This window comes from Salvelinus alpinus, chromosome 33 (genome assembly GCF_045679555.1).
Source record: "Salvelinus alpinus chromosome 33, SLU_Salpinus.1, whole genome shotgun sequence".
Taxonomy (NCBI): domain Eukaryota; kingdom Metazoa; phylum Chordata; class Actinopteri; order Salmoniformes; family Salmonidae; genus Salvelinus; species Salvelinus alpinus.
The window spans coordinates 24,508,907-24,530,817 of record NC_092118.1 but is presented as its reverse complement, the minus strand read 5'-3'; the positions used below and the strand labels follow the sequence as shown (position 1 = coordinate 24,530,817).

Genomic DNA, 21,911 nt, shown 5'->3' with positions numbered 1-21,911 from the left:
GTGACTAGAAATGTAGAGCAATATGAGGGGGATCAAGTGAGATTATACATTCCAGATATGGAATGAGAGGTTTGTAAAATAGAATTGCTCTATTCACTTATGACTTAGCAAATAAATGTATGTCTATATTTTTATGTTTGTACATATAACATGTTGTAAATAAAGCAAATAAACATAATATTGTGCTTTTGCTTTACTTCTTTTGCTTTCTGATATGCTATTTTCAATATAAGCAACAACATTGTCCAAATCAAAATAATACATTAATTATGTCGGTTTTTATATAGGCTCTATAACATGAGTTATTGTGTTCAGTTAGTTCTAATTGTTTTTGCTCTTGAATTAAACAAAAATATTGCCTGCCACGCTGTCACCTAGGGAGATCCTGTTGGCCTCTGCATATTTTCGTTAGGGAACACAAGTGCGCGTGTGCAATAACTCAATTCGCCTTTGCACTCTTACACGATACGGTTTCTTACAACTTTGGCAATGGGTAAAGTCTGCATAACATATTTGTAGTTTGGGAACATAAAACTGTATTGAGATAACATGTATAATCGATGAGAAAATGTGCAGATTGTCGGCCAAAATCCATCTCATCACATGTATACATCCGGTGAAATATCTGTCTCATTGTTCTATCTGTGCCTTAACCTTTTAAATTTCAACTTTATAAAGAGAAATAGTAATGGCGTCTTTTTGTAGGCACTAACTCCGCCATGGTTCGTCGTATGGTTTTATGATAAACGCTAAAAAATAAGGCCTGGCTGTAAACACAGGTTTAGGAGATTTTATAAACTATGAAACAAATCTAAGGGGGTATGCACGCCCCACGGATGCCGGATAGCAAGAACCCTCACAGAAAGGCCATCATTGCTATATGTTTTGTTCCCGACAGCTGTTTACCCGGGGAATGCTATTTACGCGCACAGGAAGAGATGTCAGGCATTTGTCAGCTGATCAGTCGAAAGAAATGTTTGATGCTAGCAGAATGATTGTTGTCAGTTAAAAAAAAACGTGTATCTGATTTCAGGATATCGCTTCTCTAGTTTCTTAGTAGCTTGTACTCTGGGACTTCAACATATAAATATGATGTCGAGCGTTGCCTTCAAGCTGCTCGCTCTTCTTGTTGGTTTGCTATTGATGTCAACACAGACGACGGATGCTAAAGTAGGCTCTGTTGTTCACATGACTGTTCTTTGCTTTAAATAAATAAAAACTATTTATATTGACATTGTTTAATGCTAGTTGTTGAGTCAGCTGGCTAGTTGCTGTAGTTAGCTAGCTAGCCAAATATGGATCAGGCTAGTAAGCCATTGATTGTCGTCACAAGGAAGGACAAAGTTAGTTAACTAGCAAGCTGGTAACCTGCTCAGTAAAGTTACAGTAAATGTGATTATTCTACTGGCTGTGTAAGATTATTTTAGAAGACAGGTAGATAGTTATATCACCATTTTATGGCATAAAATGTTCTCTGATATCACAGCCTGACCGTTTCCCCAACTTTTCCCATAGAATTCAGAGGATATCCGGTGTAAATGTACCTGCCCACCGTACAGAGACATCGATGGACAGATCTACAAACAAAATGTATCTCTAAAGGATTGGTATGTTGTGTTGTCATGATGTAATTTACAGATGATTACATACTGGTCGTGTTCCACTGCTTAGACGTTGCCAGATCGTACAACACCTGGATAGGTGTTTTACCTATCAGCTAACCATACCATATGTTATAACAATCTGTCAATCGATGACAGTCCATGATGTGGCATGCAACCATTTGGTTGATGCATGCAGTGGAACATGACCACTGTCTGAGGTGTGGTGAATGTATGGGTTGTCTGATGGATTAGGCTAACTGTAATTGGATTAGGCTAACTGTAATTTTACACTGTCATAATTTTACACTGTTACAGACTTCAACCTCACTGTGCTTTCGAAGAGATATTCCGATTTAATTGTATATTTTGTTTTCAGTAACTGCCTTCATGTTGTGGAGCCAATGCCAGTTGATGGAAAGGATGTGGAGGCGTACTGTCTGCGTTGTGAATGCAAATATGAGGAGAGGAGTTCTGGAACTATCAAGGTAAGTCTGGGAAATCTACCGACCAGCTAGCCGCACATGTGCCGTTGCTATCCTGCCATGTGGTAAAGCAGAGAGGAGATGATTCTTCATACTTTCATGTGAACATTTTTGCTTAAATTCCCAACGGCAGAAGGACAACAGGCAAAGTAGTTTCAAATATAATTTTATTCAATGTTCCTGAAACACAGGGGACTTTACGATTTCGGCGATGGGATATCACGCAGCGGTGTGCTCAAGTGGGATAGCATCGGCGCATATGCTCTGCTACTAACCAGTCAACTCTGTCTATTATTATGGAGCTGAAATGGAGTCAATTTGTTTTTATTTCACCTTTATTTAACCTGGTAGGCTAGTTGAGAACAAGTTCTCATTTACAACTGCGACCTGGCCAAGATAAAGCAAAGCAGTGCGACAGAAACAACAACACAGAGTTACATGGAATAAACAAGCGTACAGTCAACACAATAGAAAAAACAGAAAGTCTATATACAGTGTGTGCAAATGGCATGAGGAGGTATGGCAATAAATAGGCCATAGTAGCAAAGTAATTACAATTTAGCAGATTAACACTGGAGTGATAGATGAGCAGATGATGGTGTGTAAGTAGTGATACTGGTGTGCAAAAGAGCAGCAAAGTAAATAGAAACAGTATGGGGATGAGGTAGGTAGATTGGGTGGGCTATTTACAGTTGGCCTATGTACAGCTGCAGCGATCGGTTAGCTGCTCAGATAGCTGATGTTTAAAGTTAGTGAGGGAAATGTAAGTCTCCAGCTTCAGCGATTTTTGGAATTCGTTCCAGTCACTGGCAGCAGAGAACTGGAAGGGAAGGCGAAGGAGGTGTTGGCTTTGGGGATGATAAGTGAGACATACCTGCTGGAGTGTGTGCTATGGGTGGGTGTTATCGTGACCAGTGAGCTGAGATAAGGCAGAGCTTTACCTAGCATAGACTTGTAGATGACCTGGAGCCGGTGGGTCTGGCAACGAATATGTAGCGAGGGCCAGCCGACTGGAGCATACAGGTCGCAGTGGTGGGTGGTATAAGGTGCTTTGGTAACAAAACGGATGGCACTGATAGACTGCATCCAATTTGCTGAGTAGAGTATTGGAAGCTATTTTGTAGATGACATCGCCGAAGTCGAGGATCGGTAGGATAGTCAGTTTTACTAGGGTAAGTTTGGCGGCGTGAGTGAAAGAGTCTTTGTTGCGAAATAGATAGACGATTCTAGATTTGATTTTGGATTGGAGATGTTTGATATGAGTCTGGAAGGAGAGTTTACAGTCTAGCCAGACACCTAGGTATTTGTAGTTGTCCACGTATTCTAAGTTAGAACCGTCCAAAGTAGTGATGCTAGTCGGGCGGGCGGGTGCGGGCAGCGACTGGTTGAAAAGCTTGCATTTGGTTTTGCTAGCGTTTAAGAGCAGTTGGAAGCCACGGAAGGAGTGTTGTATGGCATTGAAGCTGTTTGGAGGTTAGTTAACACAGTGTCCAAAGGGCCAGATGTATACAGAATGGTGTTGTCTGCGTAGAGGATGATCAGGGAATCACCCGCAGCAAGAGCGACATCGTTGATATATAGAGAGAAAATAGTCGGCCCGAGAATTGAACCCTGTGGTACCACCATAGAGACTATCTGCGAAGTAGTTGGTGAACTAGGCGAGGCAGTCATTTGAGAAACCATGGTTATTGAGTCTGCCGATAAGAATATGGTGATTGACAGAGTCGAAAGCCTTGGCTGCACAGTACTGTATTTTATCGATGGCGGTTATGATATCGGCTAGTACCCGTGACCAGCTCGGAAACCGGATTGCACAGCGGAGAAGGTACGGTGGGATTCGAAATGGTCAGTGATCTGTATTAACTTGGCTTTCAAAGACTTTAGAAAGGCAGGGCAGGATGGATATAGGTCTGTAACAGTTTAGGTCTAGTGTGTCACCCCCTTTGCAGAGGGGGATGACCACGGCAGCTTTCCAATCTTTAGGGATCTCGGACTAAATGAAGGAGAGGTGGATAGACTGGTAATAGGGGTTGCAACAATGGCGGCGGATAATTTTAGAAAGAGACGGTCAGATTGTCTAGCCCAGCTGATTTGTACGGGTCCAGGTTTTGCAGCGCTTTCAGAACATCTGCGATCTGGATTTGGGTGAAGGAGAAGCTGAGGAGGCTCGGGCAAGTAGCTGCGAGGGGTGCGGAGCTGTTGGCCGGGGTTGGGGTTGGGGTAGCCAGGAGGAAAGCATGGCCAGCCGTAGAGAAATGCTTATTGAAATTTTCGATTATCATGGATTTATCGGTGTTGACCGTATCGCCTAGCCTCAGTGCAGTGGGCAGCTGGGAGGAGGTGCTCTTGTTCTCCATGGACTTTACAGTGTCCCAAAACTTTTTGGAGTTAGAGCTACAGGATGCAAATTTCTGTTTGAAAAAGCTAGTCTTTGCTTTCCTGACTGACTGTGTGTATTGGTTCCTGACTTCCCTGAACAGTTGCATATCGCGGGGACTATTCAATGCTATTGCAGTCCGCCACAGGATGTTTTTTGTGCTGGTCAAGGGCAGTCAGGTCTGGAGTGAACCAAGGGCTATATCTGTTCTTAGTTCTACATTTTTTGAAAGGGGCATGCTTATTTAAGATGGTGAGGAAATTACTTTTAAAGAACGACCAGGCATCCTCGACTGACGGGATGAGGTCAATATCCTTCCAGGATACCTGGGCCAGGTCGATTAGAAAGGCCTGCTCGCAGAAGTGTTTTAGGGAGCGTTTGCAGGCAGCCAAGGCCTAATGAGTTTGACTGCTGATCAACTAATCAAATGGCCACCCGGACTATTTACATTGACCCAACCCTTTGTTTTTACACTGCTGCTACTCACTGTTTATTATCTATGCATAGCCACTTTACAAATGACCTCGACTAACCTGTATCCCCGCACATTGACTCGGTACCGGTACCCCCTGTATATAGCTTTGTTATTGTTATGTACATGTTACTTTTTGATTGATTTTATTTTGTAAATATTTTATTAACTCTTTCTTGAACTGCATTGTTGGATAAGGGCTTGTAAGTAAGCATTTCATGGTAAGCTCTACCTGTTGTATTTGGCACATGTGACAAATAACATTTTGATTTGATTTGTGTCCACTGTGTTCCAGGTGACTATCATAATCTACCTGTCCATCCTGGGCCTGCTTTTCCTCTACATGGTGTACCTGACCCTGCTGGAGCCCATGCTGAAGAGGAGGCTCTTTGGACACTCACAGCTCCAGAATGATGATGATGTCGGGGTATGTGTTCATGTTGCCCATCCCAACTATAGTGGTGGCCTTTAAGTCAAAGCAGTTGTTGTAGCCATGACATGTTTGTTGTTTGATTGTGGCTCTCGTATTGTGTGACTTGTTGGGGCAATGTATGTGGTGATGTTTTCAGATTTGTCTCATGCTGTAAATTGATTTGATGAATATCTCATAGAGAATTGTGTTTGGAAATGTTTCTGAAAAAGGTCAACTCTAGCTTGTCACAATTTCACTGTAACATCTGTCTCTTGGGTTCAGGACCAGCAGCCTTTCGCCAACGCACACAACGTATTGTCTCGTTCGACCTCTCGTCCCAACATGCTGAACAAAGTGGAGCACGCTCAGCAGCGCTGGCGGAGGCAGGTCCAGGAACAGAGGAAGTCTGTGTTTGACCGCCATGTGGTGCTCAGCTAAACTCATCCCCAGGAAACAAAAACCCTGGGTGAAGCAAAACATATTACTGTGACTGTGTGGCCATTATTTTTTTTTTTGTCTGATTCTTTCCCGGACTTCTGAGCTTCATCCTTATTGGTGTTTTGTTCCTCAACTGGACCTGTATTTCAGGAAATGTGATCATATAGCTCTATGTATTCAGGAGGTGATCATAAAGGGTCTCTACATCAGTAGGTTGAAGTGGGGTGTTGCATTTGAGACCTTTGACTTAAGATAATGCCAGTGTCTGTATGACTTTGTATACTTTCTGATTTAATAATACTAATAGAAAGTTAGATGTTACAGTTTGTAGCCCCCCCAAAAATGGATAATGCGTGCCATTTTGCACAAGCTGATGATAATCTTTGGCTTCTGATAAAGTATAAACGATGTGTGACCGTATGCACTCTTTTACAGTAATGTTGGCAGCTTCTGATAACAGTAAATGCTTGCCATGTCACCAATGAAATTAGGTGAGACATTTGAGGGTAGAGTAAATAAAACAAAAAAATATCATGCCAAAATGAATCACTCAAGCTAATGAAAACGTCTACAATAAATGTAACAACTGCTACCTAAACTACAGAAGATGGGAATGAGTTGGAAACAGTAAAAATTTGTAACATCAGTCTCTTGTCAAAAAGCATGTTTTTTAAGAAGTGATGTATAAACTTATTTACAACCTTTTACCCTAAACAACAGTTGATGTACAGATGTATGTATTTCATTGTGTGCTGACTGTGGTGTCAACATTCCTGTATCATGCTCTCCTGTAGGTCTAATGTAGCATTTGGGAGACATTTTGACTGTTAACCTATCATCTGATGGTACATTTAATGTAAACATTAGTCCTCTCCTTTGAATATATGTGTGTTACTGAAGTCAGAGCCCACAGCTGTCACTGGCTAGAGTAGATGTACACCATCTCTGCACCTTGCTTGTTTTGTTTTCAGCTTCTACTCCTCTCCATTTAGATTAATTTCACATGACTCACATTAATGAGATCCTCCTTTATTCAAACTTTAAATAACTTTAATATCTGTTAGACAGTATTGATACCACCATCTGTCTTTTACACTGATGTAAAACAATGATCATTTGGGATAGCAGGGTGGTTGTCAAGTGGGTAGAAAATGCTACTGTTGGGTGACCTAACGAAAGTGTTAAATCTGATCTGTGATAACTTCAAATTTGAAATACATTTCTGTAATATTCATAATGATTTTGTTTACTGCAGACAATGTCAAATTCCTGGACCATCCTCCAGGAGTCGTACTTCAACATAAAGGGTAAAATACATAAGCCTAAATTGATGATCGCATTGATAAGCACACAAAAACATATTGCACTAATGCCAACATTGATAGGCGCTCAAAACATTCGCACAAAATGGTAGGTATACTATACCTTCGGAGTTCTATCAATATTATAATTTTAGTACAGGGCGTTGCAATGCATAGGGCGATAAACAGCAATGCAACAACGGATGAGACATTTTAATAACCAATGGATTTAAATTATATTAATGCATTAAAAATCCATCATTCATAATATAACCCAGAGGAAACTAAATCTGAACAAAAGTAATCGGTCTATTTCGCAAGTTCACCATTGAACAATAGAACACGAAGTAAAATTACAGGATAAGTTTGCAAATAAAATTGATCTCTAATGACAATATGTTGATATACAAGACAATAGTGATAATTTATTCATTTTTCAATTACTTTTGCAGAGCTGCCGTCATCGTTTCCTGTTCTCTCCCTTTTTATTTTTTTTGTATGCATTGCAGTCCGTTATCCAGAAAAAAAGTATGCTACGCTCCGCGCAGAAAATTCAGATTTAAGGATACTCTGCAAGAGAGCTACATTTGCGTTGTCAAAGAATGGATTGTTGAAAAATACTCCAATAAGTTCATAAAGGAAAAGGTAAGGAGAACTTTCCTTTTAATTTGTTCATAAAGTAAACCCATATGTTGTAGTTTTAACTTAATATAATGCATTAACTGTTTTATGAAACTGATTCTTGCATTTTCTGTTTTATGAAACTTGCGTGGACAATAATGCAGAAAATCATAAATAATTGCCACAAAAAGGTTGAGATTTTTTTATGAGAGTGAATTGCTGGGTTGATAGAATAACCTACGAACAACAATAGTTTCCCCAAAATTGTTTTATTCAATACAGTAACCTCAAAAGCAAGTGCTGTACTGTGAACAGAAACTAGGGGGCGCCTTAGGCCTTTTATAGGAACTACCCTAAATACCCAATCTGGCATCTTAACTGAAATAATAATATATGAATCTTTTGTATCATTCTTACCATTTGAATATCAGTCAATATGGGAGGATTTGGGTGAATTTAGTTTTTTTCTTTACAGTATGCTTTTATTGAAGTATTACTTAAAAATTTAGCTTCATGCGTGGGGGAATGCAGGCTTCTAGACGAAAGTAAAAGTATTAGAACTACTCTTTCAATCTGAATTATTGCATGTCCATGCAAAACAATACTCCAAGGTACTTCCCTTTAATAGGACCCATCCTGTGTTTTAAGGTCCAGGCTCTTATCTGTCCCTCTTTGGTTAATGACAGACGGAGAGGGTCTGTCTCCTCAATCCCCTCTTCAGTGTCAGACTGTAGGAATCGTTTCAAGGCTCACAGAGGCTGCATCCCTGCAGGAGAAGCTTCAGTCAGAACCTTCCCAAGGTCTGCCTGACCATGGTCAGACTAACATGTCTGCTGTCTGGAAATACCTTTCAATGCCACTGAAATGCAAGATAATAGAGTGTATAGGTAGGTCCTTGCTGAGCAGTTACTCTCTGCTTGAAATTGATGATGGGCTGTTTGGTATGATTTATTCCTGTCTATAACAGTACAATGATTTCCGATTGTTAGAATATGAATTATTAGACATCTCTTGAGTAAATACTGTGGTTAGGGAGGGGCACAAGGGAGAATAACTACTTCCATGCATGTGTTTATCCTGTAATTCTTAAAGGCCCAATGGAACCGTTTTATATCAATATCAAATAATTTCTGAGTAACAATTAAGTCCCTTACTGTAATAGATTTCCATTAACATGGGCAAAAATATATTTGTGCAAAAAAATTATCAAGCTAGAATTTTGCTTGGACTGTCTGGGAGTGGTCTGAGTTGGGAGGGGAAAACTGAAAACTAGCAGTTATTGGCAGAGAGGTTTGGAACTCTCTTTGTTATTTGTCTATTTAGCAATTTACCGCCTGGTGATGACACCAGGCAAGCCGAAACTTTCGCCCATGCAAATGCAAACAGGCTGATTAGAAGGTCCTGTGTAGATTGTGTTTTCAACCAAATAACACTGACACTGATCAAATGTTTTCACACTTTTGCAGTATTAGTTTGATCAGCTGTTATACAATATGATACAAAACACAGATTCAACAACATTTTGACTGCACTGGGCCTTTAAGAAAGCATCTGGAGCAAGAATTAAGACAATGTGCAGGACATTCCTCTACTTTCAGTATGTGAGGCTGACAGCTATAATACCATTAACACATTGAACTAATCAGGATGAAGGCTAATGTGACTGGAGGCTGCCAATTTCCTCCCTGATAACAAATACGTCACATGATCATGTCCTGAAGTGTTTCCCTAATCCCAACAGTGCTGCAAAACATAGGTGGGTGTTTATTAGAAATAAAAAATAAATCCCATGTGTGGTAGTGACTTTAGATCTGTGGAGATGTGTATTATTTGTACATGGGGACAGCAGTGGCAGATCTTTTAAAAGTCTCATGGCAGCCTTTGGTAACAGCGTTCTCCATGGGTCACAGATTCCAAATGGACTCCATATGAAAAGAACAGTCAAAAGGGGTCATAGTGGTGCCTGAGGCTGTAGCACCTATTACAAGTATGCATAATCAAACAATCACACACACCGAATAGCTTACATGCCTCTAGTAGCATTCCTTGTGTTAACAAAAAGTTCAGATTTTTGTCCATTTTGAGAAATTTCTCAGCAACAGAATGAGATTGAATCATATTTTTGCCCAATGATGCTAAGGGATAAAAGAAGATGGATACGATTACATTATGATACTAGATGAACCACTGAAAAGTCTACAGGCCCTGAAGCTTATTTTGATGCAAATTGGTACTGTAGGGGGAGAGGAAGTATTTATAGGGTGAGTCTTGTTGCCTCTGTAGCCTTAGGGCAGTAGTATTGGATAGACATCAACATGAGAGGACTCGACTGCTGGAGTTTAAAGGGTGCCTCATGACCTGTCTTGAAATTGAATATGTTGTTCCTAAAAAAACATCTTTATGTTAAAACAGAAGCAGTTTAGACTTGCGATTCAATCAGACCTTATGCTGTTTGGCTGCTTGGAGGCTTTCATATGCGACTGGCCCATCCTCATTTCCATAACTCCCTTGACCCACTGGCCCGTGGCTATTTAAAATCTCCAGATGCCGGAGGAGAGGCTCTCACAGGAATATTTTGTTGTAAGGGTGTGGTGAAAGCTCAACAGTGTACTGGAGAGGGTTACTGTCAAATTTCTGAGGCTTTTGTGGATTCACTGAACATGACCGATGGATCCTACGCAAGGTACATTGGACCTGTAACGGGTACATAAAACACAGGCCTGGTCGTATGTTTTTTCCCTTTGCCTGAATGGCTTTAGCAGGGGGTAAAAGGTGGAGAGTTGTAGACCTCAGGGAGATGATTTTAAAACAGATTTATGCCATCAAAACTGTGGACAAATTCCTGAGACCGAGCATTGAAAAAGGTTGTATTCTCTTGTGCAAGTAGCCCTATACAAACAATAACAGTCTCTCTGTCATGGTTGTGGAGGTGATTTCTCTATGAATGTTTAAGTAGTGCTTATTTAGGTTTGTACTGTATTTAATTTTCTAATGTTACACTCACAGAGAAGCAGCGTAATGTATTGCTTACATTGCACAGAAGAAACCCTGAAGACAAGACTTCTCGACACCACAGTGGATTCCAGGAGGTTGTTCTTCGTTGTGCATCCATGCTACTGGAGCCAGCCTTTCCCAGTATGAAACAGCACTAGTACCTCTGCAAATCTGAAGCACAAAGCTGTCAGAGTCCACTCAGTACTCTTTATACTTTATGAGCTTTGACATGTCCGAGAGACAACTACACTGAACAAAAATATAAACACAACATGTAACTTGTTGGTTCCACGTTTCATGAGCATGAAATTAAAGATCCCTGAAATGTTCCATACACACAAAAAGCTTATTTCTCTCCAATTTTGTGCACAAATTTGTTAAATCCCTGTTAGTGAGCCTTTCTCCTTTTGCCAAGATAATCCATCCACCTGACAGGTGTGGCATATCAAGAAGCTGATTAAACAGCATGATCATTACACAAGTGCACCTTGTGCTGGGGCCAATAAAAGGCCACTGAAAAATGTGCAGTTTTGTCACACAACACAATGCTACAGATGTCTCAAGTTTTGAGGGAGAGTGAAATTGGCATGCTGACTGCAGGAATGTCCACAAGAGCTGTTGCCAAATAATTGAATGTTCATTTCTTTATCATAAGCCACCTTCAACGTTGTTTAAGAGAATTTGGCATTACGTCTAACTGGCCTCACAACCGCAGACCACGTGTATGGCGTCGTGTGGGTGAGCGGTTTGCTATATGAAATAGTGCACAGTTTGAGTAAAATATATGATACATACTGTAGGTGGAGACTTGGTAGAACTGTGGTGTGGATTCTATTCATGACAGGTAGATCGACTCCACATTTTGAATCAACGTTGTTTCCACATCATTACAACAAAATTTGGATTTGAAAAAAGTTATCCGTGTAAGGGAATTTCGTCTATTTTTCACCCAACTTTGAACCTAAATCCAATGACATGGTGACATTTTTTGTTGATTTCACACTGAATTCACATTAGTTGACAACTCAACCAAATGGAAATCAAAACTAGATATTGAACTGATGTCTGTGCCCAGTGGAATGGCTTTAGATTTGATCTCTCCCCCATCTATGTTTCTACTGCTGATGCTCTTAGGGATTGATGAGAGAATTGATTTATGGGTAAGCTGTAAACTGACATTTGTTTGTGATGATTAGGCATTACATTATAGAGTAGATATGAAAGACAGGCTTTATAATTACCCTTTTCAATCTTCTGCATCCTTTCCTGTGAAAGGGGACATTGATTCTTGATTGTCGACTTTGTGCCAGTTGTTTTGGATAGAAATGCTCAGTTCTTTTTCAAATTCTGCTGTGGCCCAATAGCTGTTCCCTTAACCAGAGTAAGGTTGAGTGGACTCGTGTGTTAACTCATGCATGTTTCCAATACTTTGAATTCATGTGGCTTGTTTGTGTTTTTTCATGTTTTTCTTAAAGTACATCGAAAATGTTCCAGAAATCAGTAGCGTAAAGGTAGGGCACATATTGTTTACGGACCATATTTTTCTTTGATGACAAAGAACAAAAATCTCTGAACAATTATAACAATGATTGTTAAAAAAGGCTGTTTTGCTTGGAGGGAACCTACACTTAAGAAAGTGAAAAACAGACACAACTTTGAGTATGGTGATCTTCCTAGCAGGCATCCTCCCCCTTGGGTATTGTTTAGTCTGGACTCAGACTGCAGTGTTGTTTAATGTTGGGAGAGCAGAGCATGAGGTTTAAGCCTATCTAGAGCCCTCTTATATAAAACTAACCAGAGAGCGACAGGATCCACACTGCAGTCCAACAACAAGGAATCACATCTGCTAATATGCACATGGATTCTGGTAACTGTTTTGAATATCTGAATTATTACTTTGGGATATGTCTCCAACCAGTATAATGTCCTAGTATAATTACATATAATGTCAAAAAAACATTTAATGGATCTTGTTAATAGTTTTGTAAAATAAGTATTTTGTTAACTTGTTTTTCATTAAGTATTATGTTAATTGATAACAGTCTTTACTCCTAATTTTAAAGATATGTATGACTGTTGGAATTAATCATGGCATCTGTCTTCCAAATCATTAGCTGTGTGTTCGTCATTCAGTTTGACCTGAAATTATGTCTTTGACAAACCCTTCCCTCTTTAGCCTCATCATCAAGCCCTTGAGGCTGTTCATAATTACACGATTTCACTAATTGACACAGGCCTTTAAAGGTTCAACCTTGACTTTATCTTCTGAGATGTGTTTTGACATCTTATCTCCTGGACGAATAGCGGATTCATTCTGCATCTCTGAGTATCATTCTGCAGTTGAAACGTGTGTAGGCCTATTGATTATGTTCTTGTTACATTGTGATTTTGCTAGTTTGTGTTATAAATAGTTGGATACACCAAAACCATACAATTACACAGAAATCTTCTCTAAATGTTTCCCTGAGAGAATATCCACGGTGAGTTGAGTAGTTATTCATTCCAGAACTAAACATAGGGTTCTCTCGTAGCTGTTGTTGATGAATAAATCTCTCTCTCCAAACGTGGGAATATACTGTACTGGCTCATCATGCTGTCCACTTGATATGTTGTAATAGTCACTTGTTGACTTTAGTTTCCAACTCCAAGACTTTCTTACCCCTCTGGCATGTGTGTATTTGAGAGCACTCTCGTGTTGTCTTGTGCACTCTCTTTATATGCTGTTAGAAGGCTAGGAAGAGTGTCAAAAAGATCCAAATGGAATGTGGACAACATGATAATGATGTCCTGAGGATAATTCCAGAGCCTATCTGTCTCTCTTGGTCATTCCTATGAAATATACTGTTTAATAGACAAAGAACTGCTGCAAGCTTGTGTGTGGGATAGAGAGAATGGAAAGGGGCCAGATCCATTGAAGTGGGGGGCAAACACCCCATCTCCATGGAAACTAGTCCAGCCCTCGCCTCTCCAGAGGTCTCAAGGAGGGAGGGATTTGGTTGGAAAGACATGACTCTCAGTTCAGTGGGAAAGCTGCAGCTATCTGGCAAAACGAAACGTTTTATTTTTTTGCTACAATTTATCTAACGGGATTGATATTTGCTGGCATTTTTGGGGGGGGAAATGGCTGTGGAAATGAGGCGCTACTCTGAGGTAAAGCCGGTCGCCATTTGAAGTTTTTACATTATTGGGGATAGTTTATAATGGGTTAACGAGGATATAGCTAGTTGCAACAAAAGTATCCGAATGCCGTTCAGACAGAGTTCGGGAAGCGCAAATCTATCTCGTGGTTATATGCGATTGTATCAATTGGCAAACCTAAAGTATAGCCTACAATAAATATTTTGCCGAATGGATTAAAACTTTTTTATTTTTATTACCGTATTTGGTAACATAACAGTTTGGGGGATGTAACGCTATCCTTGTTCTGAGCTCTTTCAAGTAGATAATGTGAATGTCAAAACATTTCAATTAAATTGGACTGAGTGAGTTGAGGCTAAATACATTTTGCCAAACTAAAGTTTACATTGTGGAGCACGAGATAATTTATTCAATTCAAAAGAGGGTCAACTGTAAACTCCCTTGGGCCTCCTTGGGTTCTTGAGAGCTACGGATAATTTAGCTACAAACGTTCTGAGATTGTATCTGATCTGATGCTGTTGAGTGAGAATAGCCATAATCATAGCCTAGTTTGTCCTCTAATGTGGATTATATTTTTTCTCTCTGAGGGGCATCTCTCTGTTAGATGAAGTTTTTCCCCAGGGGTACCTCCTGCTATCACTATCACTGCGACTAGGCAGACGCTGCAGCTGCAAGCTATTTAATTGAACTTTTCCCGAACAGACTGTCTATTGTGCTTATCTAACAATGACCTTTCCTTCTCACTGGACTGGATTGTCAGCAGCAAGATTGGGAGGCCCCTCTGTTCTCTGGCCAGGGCTTGCATAACAGGGGCGAGGGTGGGATGTCACCAGATGCTTTTTAGGCTGGCATTATCAGACAATGTGTATGATATCATACACACACCCAGTTATTGGGTAAGACTGGTAGGCTATATGTATGCTGCTATGCCCAGTGTCCACACATCACACATAATAGAAACCCAATGTCTAGTGGAGCCACACAGCTTTAGGGTGCCTTTTCACAATTGTATTTACTGGCATCTAAATGGCATACGGGGCATACTATTAGCCTATAAGCCATATAATGATCACTATCCTGTTGAAGCTGTTGGAATTCAATGTCAGCTTGCCAACCTTGATGATGTGTTGTAGATCTGTGTTGTTCCCTTAGTGGTTTAAGATTCATGGGGAAAACATGTGATAGACTGTGAACAGGATCTGAGTGGAATATAGCCCACAGAGAATGACTGTATTGGATGTCACAGTTAAACCATAATTTGACTGGGTCTAGGCTATACATTTAGCAGTGGATAATCCAGCCACAAGTCTGCCCCACAAGTGTCAGAAGGTATGTCAGTTATTTTTTCTTAGCCTTGTTAAAGGTTAATGGTGCATCACTTTTATGCAGTGCCTTCAATGTGCCGCATTTTCCTCCCGGTCCTCCCTTTTCTACTCCATTTCATCTCAGCCATTTGCATTTTAGGCCCATAGCAGGAATAAAGATGGCAAAACATAGGGCCATCTATGGTTTTGGAATGGAAGCATGGTAGTTCAACCAGTGTATGGATCCTAGGTAGTCATGTAAGCTAAGCTTAGCTCGTAACTTACAGTGAAAGAGCCTTTTCTTGCAAGCTCTTTTCCAACAATGCAGTAATTAATATCAGTAGTACTATAAAAAATGCCTAGTATTGACACTGATTCACAGGTATTCTGTGTTATCCTTTCTGCTCACCACCCAGCCTTTGTAACTAAGATCATGTACGGTAGGCCGTCACTTCCTGTTACTTCTTGTTTTTGTTTTGAATGACAGAGACCTTTGATTTACTTTTGGGTGTAGTGCAATCTACTCCCTCTGTTTAAGCAGATGGGGAATGCTATCCTTTTCAAATATCACCGATCCCATTCTCTTTTTGGAGTTTGGCATTACAAATACTGAGTGTTTGCACAACCTTTCATAAACATTCTTAAACCTGTCCAAGGCATATTCAAAATGGTTTGGGCATGGCATTATTTCAGGCTCACTTGCCATGTAAAGGCTATTGGTAAGTTAAACTGCCTGTGACCAGAAGTAAGTGCTGGGAGGCTGGCACTCAGGCTCCACCTTGACATGTAGTCACTATTTCACCCTGGATTACATTACATACCATTTGCTTTACTATACATTATATCTTAATGTTTTGATCATGCAAAGGTGCCTTAAAATGAATGATATTCAGATGTATTTCCTCTGATTCTCCTTTGATAGCTTGTCTTAAACATTTCTGCAATCCATCTATCCTATCTTTTACATAGGATATACACTCAGTGGCAAGTTTATTAGGTATCTAGTACTGGGTCGGACCCCCTTTGCCTCCAGAACAGCCTGAATTCTTCAGGGCATGTAAATGTTGCTCAATTGGTATCAAGGGACCTAACGTGTGCCAGGAAAACATTCCCCATACCATTACACCACCACCACCTGCCTGTACTGTTGAGACCAGGCAGGATGGGGCCATGGACTCATGCTGCTTACGCCAAATCCTGACTCTGCCATCAGCATGACACAACAGGAATCGGGATTCGTCGGACATGGCAATGTTTTTCCACTCATTAATTGTTCAGCGTTGGTGATCGCGCGCCCACTGGAGCAGCTTCTTCTTGTTTTTAGCTGATAGGAGTGGTCGTCTGCTGCAATAGCCCATCCATGACAAGGACTGACGAGTTGTTCATTCCGAGATGCCGTTCTGCACACCACTGTTGTACTGCGCCGTTATTTACCTGTTTGTAGTGTGCCTGTTAGCATACACGATTCTTGCCATTCCCATTCGACCTCTCATCAGCAAGTTGTTATCGCCCACAGGATTGCCGCTGACTGGATGTTTTTGGTTGGTCTCACAATTCTCGGTAAACCCTAGACACTGTAGTGTGTGAAAAGCCCAGGAGGCTGGCCATTTCTGAGATACTGGAGCCGACGCACCTGGCACCAACGATCATACCACGCACAAAGTTGCTTAGGTCATTCATTTTGCCCATTCTAACGCTCAATCGATCAGTAACTGAATGCCTCAATGCCTGTCTGCCTGCTTTATATAGCAAGCCATGGCCAAATGACTCACTGTCAGTAGGAGTGAACTATTTTTGTGAATGGGGTGGTGTACTTAATAAGCTGGCCTCAGAGTGTAGGCAGTCATAATGGTTCAGTCAGATCACCTCTCATCCCTCAGATTCATGATCCATAAATTAACCCTCTTCCATATTAGAGTAAGGGAGAGGAGTGAGTCATAAGGCAGTGGAGGCACACAAAATGTCTTGTCCTCCTTTCCTTCTTTCATTGGAAGTTAAACTTCTTATGGGAACCCCTCGACAACATTCCGCTGAAAAGGCAGCGTGCGAAATTCATTTTTTTTTTTTGTTGAAATATGTAACTTTCATACATTCACAAGTGCAATACACCAAATTAAAGCTTAACTTCTTGTTAATCTACCCATTGTGTCTGATTTCAAAAACACTTTACAGCGAAAGCACACCATATGATTATGTTAGGCCAGAACCTAGTCACAAAAACACACACAACCATTTTCCAGACAAAGAGAGGAGTCACAAAAAGCAGAAATAGAGATAAAATTAATCACTAACCTTTGATGATCTTCATCAGATGACGCTCATAGGACTTCATGTTACACAATACATGTATGTTTTGTTCGATAAAGTTCATATTTATATCCAAAAATCTCAGTTTACATTGGCGCTTTATGGTCAGTAATGTTGTGCCTCGAATTTTCAGAGAGCCACATCAATTTACAGAAATACTCATAATGAACTTTGATAAAAGATACAAGTATTATGCACAGAATTATAGATATACTTCTCCTTAATGCAACCGCTGTGTCAGATTTCAAAAAAGCTTTACGGAAAAAGAAAACCATGCAATAATCTGAGTACGGCGCTCAGACAAAAACAAGCAATGCAGATACCCGCCATATTGTGGAGTCAACAGAAGTCAGAAATAGCGTTATAAATATTCACTTACCTTTGATGATCTTCATCAGAATGCACTCCCAGGAATCCCAGTTCCACAATAAATGTTTTATTTCTTCGATAAAGTCCATCATTTATGTCCAAATACCTCCTTTTGTTAGCGCGTTTAGTTCACAATCCAAACTCCAAACTCACGAGGATGTCCAGGCGAAAGTTCAGATGAAAAGTTCAAAAAGTTATATTACAGTTCGTAGAAACATGTCAAACGATGTATATAATCAATCTTTAGGATCTTTTTAACATAAATCTTCAATAATGTTCCAACCAGAGAATTCCTTTCTCTGTGGAATTGCAATGGAACGCAGGTCGCTCTCACGTGTGTGCGCGTGATCAGCTCATGGTACTCTGGCAGGCCTCTGGTTGATTCAGCTCTCATTCGCTCCCACTTCACAGTAGAAGCCTCAAACAAGGTTCTAAAGACTGTTGACATCTAGTGGAAACGTTAGGAAGTGCAATATGACCCCATAGACACTGTATATTCGATAGGCAATGAGTTGAAATACTAAAAAAAACTCAGACTTCCCACTTCCTGGTTGGATTTTTCTCAGGTTTTCGCCTGCCATATGAGTTCTGTTATACTCACAGACGTCATTCAAAGAGGTTTAGAAACTTCAGAGTGTTTTTTATCCAATACTACTAATAATATGCATATATTAGCTTCTGGGCCAGAGTAGCAGGAAGGTTACTCTGGGCACGCTTTTCATCCGAACGTGAAAATGCTGCCCCCTATCCCAAACCGTTTTTAAAGCCTGTGTGTCAGAAGTCAGCCCAGTGACATATATCCTACATCCCAGGTCCCTGCAGCAGCTCAAATGGACATAAGCCTGTTTTCCACATGCCAGCTCCGACAGCTGTGCATGCTCATATCCAGGTTGTCCCGAACACTTTCCCCCAGCTTTCCAAAAAGGGCATATCTGTCATTAGTATTGCCTTGAAGATAAAAGGGAACTGTAAACAGCTGAAAGATGGAGAGAAAAGAGGAATGAAAAAGACTGAAAGAATTGGTTCCATCTGGCGCATTGAGTCAGAGAGCTACGGTGGCAGGGACTTGTGGTTATTGTGTAGGGAGTGTGCAGCTGCCATGAACAGTGTCAACCTGGGGTGCCCCTGCCCATAAAGAGGTGAATGGAGCTCTGTGTGATTGATATTTAAGGGGCCCGACAGTGCTCAGCAAACAGCCGCCCACTCGACGAAAAGATGTCCACTGGACCATTCTTTCGAAAATCTGGCACTGAAAGTCAAAAGGAGACAAAAGCCAGCCTCTTGCGGCCTATGTGTTAGAACGAGGCAGAGAGGAGATTTGTATGGACTGTTAATTAGGAACGGAGTTCTCATCCAGGTGGAAGGCCTTTTATAATGCTTTCATGTTAACGGAGTCGTTAGTCATAGTCGTTCTCCTCAACCTAAACACATGCTTGGTCCATGACGACAGGCTGTATGTACATACACCACATGAACAGTTCCAATGCGTCTCCTCCATGTAAAAGGTTTATGAGGACCATATGATGTTATGCTAGGGACTGAGTGTCTGGAGTGGCTCCTCCTTCCCCTCTACCATGGTATTTACCCAGTAATTCAACCTCCAGACTCACATCTGATGTCGGACTTCCAACAGCAGTCCCAAAACCTCTTTCCTCGCTGAGAACGCACGGGAGAAAAATGAAATGGTCTTTTGAAGACGAAAAAGAATGCCTGTGGATACATGGGCCCATACACTCCTCATGTCCTCTGGTGAGTTGTGACGTCTGGAAAGAGTTTTCAGAGGTTTTACTCTCCTGGCTGGCTGGCTCTTGGCTGTAAGTGAGCTCAGCTCAACAGTAGTTTGAGAACCTTGGAGTATGCTGATCTGTCGGGAGGAAATGTCTGCCAGAGAGGCCGAGACAGAGGTGTCGTAGCAGACTGGAGAACAAAATTAGAACAATGCTTCTATTTCTGGAAGCCATTGTGTCTGTTGTTATTACTTGATTTCCACCAGAGACGTGGTGGTGCTGGATGGAAATTACACCAAGCCAAGGCTACTCCTCCAGAGGTTCATTTAAGTTCATCCATTGTGATGACAAACACTAAATAACAACTTACTGTTATCATCACAACCCAAACCATGAAAAGTGCTGTGTTCACCAAATCACATTGACATCTCATATTCGGTATGTAACTGCCAGGTGTTGATGAGCAAAGATGCATAGTTGAGTGTCTAAGAATCTTTATTGGATGATAAAGAAGCTCTTATCATTGAAGCCAGGTGCTCCGAGCTCCCGCCCCTCTCCTGTTCATCCACCCTTTAAAACATAGTCTAATGTGTTGAATACCAGGCCTGATGGACAGGACAAATATTAGCACATTCCTCTATGTGATGGGCTGGCCTGTGGGCCTGTTGACCTGTCAAGGCTGACAAGGCCATGGACCTAATGGCTTCACTATGAGATGAAACATTCCACAGCTCATGCACGTCACACGCACACACACCCTCATGCGCGCACATACACACAAACTAGCGGGAGTAGCTTTGTATAGTATTTGTGTGTTTCGGTCACCCGATAAAGGGCTTACTTTTTAACCATGAGTTTGCCCACTCAAGGACATGTTGAAAACAAAGAGCTTTTCCGTTCCACCCCGAACTGTCTCAGGAACACACACAGACTTGCCTCCTCAACAAGCAAGCATAGTTTGTGATCTAATGGTATAGTAAGGACATAGAAACTGGACATGTAGTAACTGATATTATCTAGCCTCATGATTTCCCCCCATAATGGATATGCCTTTTGCTGTAGAATATGGTATGGCTACGACACAACAGGACAGGTATGAGTTAGTGGTTTGGATGGCAGATACTGTAAGTCATGTAGACAGTTAGGGAAAGAGTAAATGTCTTAGATCCCCAGACAGAAGGCAACATTTTTTCTAACTGTAACTGGCTCTGAGGAACCTGGCGAGAATAAACATATACCTTGAACATGGTTGTTGATAGGCCATTTACATTTTTTTTTACTCATGATTCAGAGAGATCATATCACAGGATAGTTCTTTGTATTCCTTGTAACTACTGTGGAACAACATTACTTGCTCAACCAGTTGCTCAGTCAGTGCTTATCCAGTGCGCATCCCAAATGTAGGTAAGACGAGGAACTAATCTCCTTTGATGTGGAGTGTTTTCCATCCATCCATCTGTTTTTCCACCTTGTGTCCTGTAGTTCAACAGAATACTGTATGCATTATGTATGAGCCTCAATCATGCAGGGTCAGGGTTAACCTGCAGTTCACTTCTGGTTGTCTGTGGACCCCTGGGTGGGGGGCAGAGTGGGTGTAAATCTGCCTGCTGTCATTCCCCATATGGCACCCTATTTCCTGTAGTGAACTACTTTAGACCAGGACCCATAAGGCTCTGGTCAAAAGTAGTGCACTATGTAGGGAATAGGGTGCTATTTGGGATTTAGACCATGTAAATGCAGCATGACTCGACTAGAATGCAGAGGTGGGAGGACAGACAGCCTGTTGAAAGGACAGTTGTTAGCACCCTTTTGTCATAATTCCAGGCTGTGTCTTGTTCATAACGTTCGCTGAATGTTAAGTCAATACTCAAATTACATGTAAATATCTGACAGGTAGGTGCATTCCTGAATATGTAGTTAACCCTTGTGGGTCAAACAAAGCTGACATCACACCAAGTGATGCAGTGGTGTGAAAATAGGTGGATAAACTCTGATCGCCGGTCTATGAAAAAAGTAACGCCTACTTTCAATGCATTTTTCTGCAAAAGGTGGGTAAACTGTCAAGCTAAAATAAAGTGTTTACTTGTGTTTACCCTCCACTAAACCACTGGTCTGATCTGAGCATCTCTTCCTTGACATTTATAAATTACTGAAAATATAAGTTTAGTATGCAGTGTTCTTAAATCTCATATACCAAGTGCCAGCAGTTAGTATTTTGATAATATGTGTGCAATGCTTGATAATATGTGTGATGTTAACAGAGAGGTCTATTTTTTTGGGTGACCTGAACATTGACTGGTTAGCATCTAGCAATCCTCTCAAGAGGAAGCTTCTAACTGTGACTAATGCCTGTAATATGACCCAG

At 41.0% G+C, this 21,911-nt stretch overlaps 2 protein-coding genes across 6 annotated transcripts in view; both read left to right on the top strand.

Moving 5' to 3' along the window:
* Positions 1 to 689: 689 nt before the first annotated feature.
* On the top strand, positions 690 to 6,431 carry tmem9b (TMEM9 domain family, member B). Its single transcript, XM_071381454.1, has 5 exons — positions 690 to 1,170; positions 1,516 to 1,607; positions 1,981 to 2,089; positions 5,231 to 5,362; positions 5,630 to 6,431. Exons 1-5 carry the CDS (start codon positions 1,090 to 1,092, stop codon positions 5,783 to 5,785), a joined length of 570 nt encoding a protein of 189 aa, XP_071237555.1. The 5' UTR covers positions 690 to 1,089; the 3' UTR covers positions 5,786 to 6,431.
* A 673-nt stretch (positions 6,432 to 7,104) lies between these two features.
* The window catches only part of LOC139563136 (DENN domain-containing protein 2B-like), a 78,408-nt gene continuing 63,601 nt past the window's right edge, over positions 7,105 to 21,911 (top strand). For 2 of the 5 annotated variants that reach the window (XM_071381445.1, XM_071381443.1), the window contains exon 1: positions 7,105 to 7,731. The gene's annotated coding sequence lies outside the window, so the exon portion shown is untranslated. Of the gene's footprint in view, positions 7,732 to 13,690; positions 13,852 to 21,911 lie in introns of those variants that run through there. The other 3 variants (XM_071381446.1, XM_071381444.1, XM_071381442.1) reach the window with 3 other exon arrangements.

Coding starts and splice junctions, on each gene's coding strand:
- tmem9b (XM_071381454.1), top strand. CDS start 1,090: ATGATGTCGAGCGTTGCCTTCAAGCTGCTCGCTCTTCTTGTTGGTTTG. Junction 1,171..1,515: donor CACAGACGACGGATGCTAAA/GTAGGCTCTGTT, acceptor CTTTTCCCATAG/AATTCAGAGGATATCCGGTG. Junction 5,363..5,629: donor AGAATGATGATGATGTCGGG/GTATGTGTTCAT, acceptor TCTTGGGTTCAG/GACCAGCAGCCTTTCGCCAA.